The sequence below is a fragment of the Rhinolophus ferrumequinum genome, chromosome 24 (assembly GCF_004115265.2).
Source record: "Rhinolophus ferrumequinum isolate MPI-CBG mRhiFer1 chromosome 24, mRhiFer1_v1.p, whole genome shotgun sequence".
Lineage (NCBI taxonomy): Eukaryota > Metazoa > Chordata > Mammalia > Chiroptera > Rhinolophidae > Rhinolophus > Rhinolophus ferrumequinum.
The window spans coordinates 44,117,906-44,122,905 of NC_046307.1; the positions used below are offsets into that span (position 1 = coordinate 44,117,906).

Genomic DNA, 5,000 nt, shown 5'->3' on the forward strand with positions numbered 1-5,000 from the left:
ACTCTGCAGGAGCCCAGCGGCCCGGCCCTTGCAGCCCCCGGCTCTGTCACCCGGCGCCGAGCGCGCCCCGGCGTGTGCCAGTGCGCGGGGGCGCGTGTGCGTGTGTGCGCGCGTGTGTGCGGCGCGGGGCAGGAGGGGGACCCAGAGGGAGGACAGAAGACGGGGAGCTGCGGATGCATAAATTTGTTCAATCAGAAAACACAAACACACACGCACACAAAAGGAGGCACGAAGCTCGGGCCTCCGGGGAGGTGAGGAACCTTGTCCCTGCCCCAGCCGCGGGGAGAGGAGTGGAAAATGGAGGAGAGGGGAGCCAGACGGGGCACGCGGAAATTTGAAAAGATGGACCTGAGAGCTTGCGTTTGACCAGCTTTATTTATCAAAAATGGTACATATATAAATATTCTTAGACATTTTTGCATTTTACAAGGCTGAGGATTCTTGTTGTGGGGTTTTTTGGGGGGTATGGATTCGGGGTGGTTTTTTTTTTGTTTTTTTGTTTTCTCCCTTGAGGAGGAGGGTCTCACCCCAAGTCCTGCGGTTGCTGCCTAGGTCCGAATTGATACAGCGTCTTTCTTAAAAAATAAAATAAAATAAAATAAAATAAAAGGAAGAAAACAGAAGAGGAAAGAGCAGTGTTTCTAAGCCGATCACCTGATTTTGTTGCGAGTCGGAGCCTGAGCCACCGGCGTGGGCCGGCGACGCGCCTCCCGTGGCCGCTGCAGCCGCGGCCGTCAGTCCATGTCCACGTCCTCGCCATCCGGGGCGCTGGGTCCGGCCGCGGCGCCCGGCTCGGGGGCCCCGCAGACGGCCGGCTCCCCAGTTGGGCTGGGTGCCCGCGAGCCGGGCCCGGGCGACGGAGCGAGCGGTGGCGGCGGCAGGGCCGCCGCGCAGGCGGCCCCCGCGTCCGCGGAGTCCCCGCCGCCGTCCCCGGCCGCGGCTGGGTCCCGGAAAGGCGCCTGGGTCGGGGCCCCCGGGGAGGAGACGGCGTCGGGGCTGCGGCGCGCGAAGGCCGAGTCCGGGGCACCGCCGGGCCCCGGGAAGGCCCCGAAGCTGGCCTGAGCCGGAGGCGCGGGCGGCGCGGCGGGCGCGGGCGGAGCGTCCTTGGGCGCCAGCTCCGGCCCCGCACCGCCCTTCAGCGCGGCCTGCGGTACCAGGAAGCCGAGAGGCTGCGTGATGGGGTAGAGCAGGAAGTGGCCCTTGCCGATGAGGGTCCGCGGCGCGCACGGCAGGCCGGGCGCGAAGTCAAGCCCGGCAGCGGCAGCCGCGGCGTTGGCAGTGGCGGCTTTCCGGCGCGGCGGCGAGTCCGACAGCAGGCTCTCCACGCTGAACGGGCTGGCCTTGGGTAGGCCCGCGGCGCTGCGCTCCGCCGCCACCCCGGGAGCGCACGGGGCCGCGTCCTTGTCCGCGGGGCGGCCTAACCGCAGCTGCGGGCCGGCGCCGCTTCTTTGGCTCGGGTAAAAGGCGGGGTCACAGGTGCCCGGCGCTGGCGGCTCGCCCGGCGGTGCGGGTGCGGAACCGGCAGCGCCGGCACCGTGCGCGCTAGGGCCCTTGGCCGCGGCGGCGGGCGGCGGCGGCTCGGGCGGCTCCGGGGACAGGCCGCCGCCGCCGCTGTCGCTGTCGGAGCTGGGTGCGCTGTGCAGGGACAGGCCGCCGGGCGAGTGCAGGTGACGGCTCTGGCTCTTGAGCAGCTTCTTCTCGTGCTTGCGCTTCTTCTTCTCCATCTTCTCCAGCTCCTTGCGAGCGATCTCCTCCGGGTCCATGGGCTCGCCACTGCACGTGGTCGGGTGCGAGTTGTGCGCCGGCCGCCCCGGGCCCTTCTTCGTGTTTTCCTTTTTCCTCCACTTGGCCCGGCGGTTTTGGAACCAGACCTAGAGCAGCCGGGTGGGAAAGGAAGGCGCGATCAGGCGACGAGCTCGCCGGGGGCTGCGGGCTTCCCCACTCCCTCCAGACAGGCCTGCACAACCTTGTCTCTGGGAACCAAGCCACACGGCCAGGCCAGGCCAGCCCTGGGCTGGGCTTCACACTCAGTCTGCAGGTTCCAAGGGAAATCTTTTCCACCCAGAAGGAGGTAGGTGGGGCCTCCCGGCCAGCTTCTTGCTCTGGCTTCTCACCTCAAGGAGCTGGGAGCTGCTCCTTGGCTGGGCAGGGCCGGTCTGGCCCCTGACGGAGGGCACGGGGTTCCTGATGGGGAGGCAGAGAGCAGGGCCTGCCTCGCCCCTCCTGGCTTCTCACAGCTCGTGTTCTAAGCAGCCCGCGTGGCCTGGCGCTGACCGTCTGGCCCGAGGACACCAGGTGGCTGGGCTCAGCCGCCTTCCACACCTGTCTCCAGCCCCCTGGAGACTGGGTCAGAGCCCAGATTTTGGCAGTTCCCGTGAAGGGAAATCTGGATGCTTCTTCTTGTAGAAGGGCCTTGGAAGCCCAGCCCTTCAACTTGGTGTAGGGGCGTTCAGTAGCCTGCCCCCCTCAACACATTCACACATCCTTCTTCTGGAGGCTTCAGTGCTCTCAGACCAGTTGTGCTTGGCCTGGGGGTGGGGTGGGAGAGGCAGGGAAGCTGGAGGCCAGCTGCCGGCCTGCAGAGGAGGCCTGGGCCATCCTGCCTCTTCCACCCTCTCTGCAGGCCTTGCCCTGGGGAGCCTCGCAGCACTCTGGGGGAGCAGCTGCCTACACCCTGGCTCCACCACCGGACACAGTCATACCTCCCTGTGAGCCCCAGGTACACGAACCTCCCCAGGAAACCTTGATCATCCAAATTCTTTGTTGTGTCTGTCTAGAGACCGGGCCCATCAGCAGGCAGCCGGCTCACAGGCAGCCTCGCCTGTACCAAGGTGCAGGTATTAAGCTGCAACCTTCCCAAGGATGTAACTGCCCTTTCTTTCTCCTTTTTAAATTTTCACGTTTTATTTTTGGTGCAACTTGCAGGCCGCCTTGTCACCCCGAATGACTCATTATTGTATTAGAGGAGAAAGGAAGAGGTCTTGACTTCACATAAGACACAACAAATTGGACGAAAGGGTTTCCAAACAGCAGAGGTCTTGAGAGGCAGGTGGCCCAAGCTCAGGACCAGAACACCGTTTTAGGCATAGCTGTTGGTGCTGACCGGGCTGTGGGTGGCCTCTGCCTCAAAGGGAGCGCCGGTGGCTGCACACCCAGCCAGCACCTCACGGACCCTGCGAAAAGATTTTTGTACTTCACGGAAACACCTAATCATGCCCGATTCAGCTTGAATTTTTAACCTACCAAATTGACGCTGTAGTTTTAAAAAGAATACCTTTGGCAGTCTCCGAATGAAAATCAAATTACAGGGAAAGGGAAAAAGAAATGACCGTGGAATTAAAGATTCAGACACCGCTTTTTCTCAGTGCGTTAATTGTTGAAGTTTTCACCCCCTTCCTCAGCTGTCCCCTCCTGCAAAGCGATGAATAAACACGTTTCCATCTGAATATTTTAGAGGCAAAAGGTAAACAAACAGACACGTTTGCTCCAGGTCGGGGCGGGTCTGCCTTCGCCGGGTCTCGGCCAAGTCCAGCCGGCGGCTCCTCCTGCCACCTCTCCGGCCCAAGCCTGAGGCCTCACTGCTCGCTGTTGTCCGAACTCACCACACGGCTCCCCGGTTCGGACGCAGCGGCAGTTCTCACTACTTTGGGGCGGCCGTCGGCCCCTCTCGAACAGCCTCGTCTTTCTGAGACTCCCATCTCCCTCTCCGCGAGGCTCCAAGCCCCGGAATACCCCGGCCCCCACAGCTTCCCGCACTCGAGAGCCAGGCGGGCTCGGAACTGAGGACGCGTCTCCACCTAGAACAAAGGCCGACCGGTGCGGAGCAGGCCGAGAGGCGAGATGCGGGCTCTTGGGAGGGACGGCGGCTCTTTACCTGAACTCGGGACTCGACCAGATCCAGGCGCAGCGCCAGCGCCTCGCGCATGAACACGTCGGGGTAGTGGCTCTCGTTGAACGCCTTCTCCAGCTCCTCCAGCTGCCAGCCCGTGAAGTTGGTGCGGGTGCGCCGCCGCTTGCAGCCCGGGCTCTCCTTGTCTGGGTCCCCCGAGTCTGCGGGGCGCGCAGAGGAGGCCACGCGGCTCAGCCACGGCCTGAGCCACCTCCACCCTCCTCTGCTGTCCCCGGGCCGCCCTGGGTCCCGCGGCCACCGAGAGGGCCGCCGCGAGCCCTGTGTCGGGATGGAGGGCGGGGACCCAGGAGAACCCTTTCCTCAGCCGCCCGAAATTCAACTCCTTTGCCCGAGAGGGCTCCCTATCCTCCCCCCACCCCACGTTCACACTCCCCGCCTGCCGCGCCTACCTGACAGCTTGAAGGGCTGGCTGTCGCCGCCTACCCCGCAGGCCGCCGGCAGCAGCGGCGTGGGGTTGACCACCGAAGCTGCGGCGGCGCACGAGCCGCTGAGCAGGCCGTCGATGGAAAAGGGCACCGAGGCGGCGGCGGCGGCGGCGGCGGCCGACTGCAGCTGGTGGCCGGCCAGCTCGTACACGTGGTGGTGGCCCAGCGGGTAGGGGAAGCCCACCACGCCGCCCAGCGAGCCCCCGAATTGGGCATGCGGGTGCTCCAGGAGGCGGCCGTCCATCATCTCGCGCGGGGGGCCGGCCGGGCCGGCGGCGGGGCGCGGGGGCGCGGGCCGGGGCCGGGCTGGGCCAGCGGCGGGAGGCGCGGGCGGCGGCGGCGCAGACAGGGACCCGGAGCCCTACACATGCTTCGCCCGCACTCCGGCGCTTTACTTTATCAACATCAAGCTCCCGATAATTAGCCGCGGCCCGGGGAATTTGGGACCAATAAGAAGCGCTAATCGGCTCTGACGTCAGAGGCGTGCTGGGTGCAAGGAAACGTTTTCCATATCGATTGCTAATTATACCTGACATGCACCTCAATAAACAGTATCAGGAACTGTCACAACAAGACGGGGGGGAGGGGGCGGCCGAGAGGGAGGGGCGCGGCCCGCGAGGGGCGGGCGCGGGGAGCGGCCCGGGAAGGGGCCCCGGCGAGCCCCC

General features: G+C 65.1%; 1 protein-coding gene across 1 annotated transcript in view; it reads right to left on the bottom strand.

Annotated features, from left to right (window-relative positions):
* Positions 1 to 356: 356 nt before the first annotated feature.
* UNCX (UNC homeobox) overlaps positions 357 to 5,000 on the bottom strand; it is a 4,830-nt gene continuing 186 nt past the window's right edge. Inside the window, exons 1-3 of the mRNA XM_033095842.1 lie at positions 4,300 to 5,000; positions 3,875 to 4,050; positions 357 to 1,871 (exon numbers count right to left, since the gene is read on the bottom strand). The exon at positions 4,300 to 5,000 is cut by the window's right edge and continues 186 nt beyond it. Of these exons, the coding sequence (XP_032951733.1) occupies positions 735 to 1,871; positions 3,875 to 4,050; positions 4,300 to 4,582 (1,596 nt within the window). The 5' untranslated portion in view covers positions 4,583 to 5,000 and the 3' untranslated portion in view covers positions 357 to 734. The remainder of the gene's footprint in view (positions 1,872 to 3,874; positions 4,051 to 4,299) is intronic.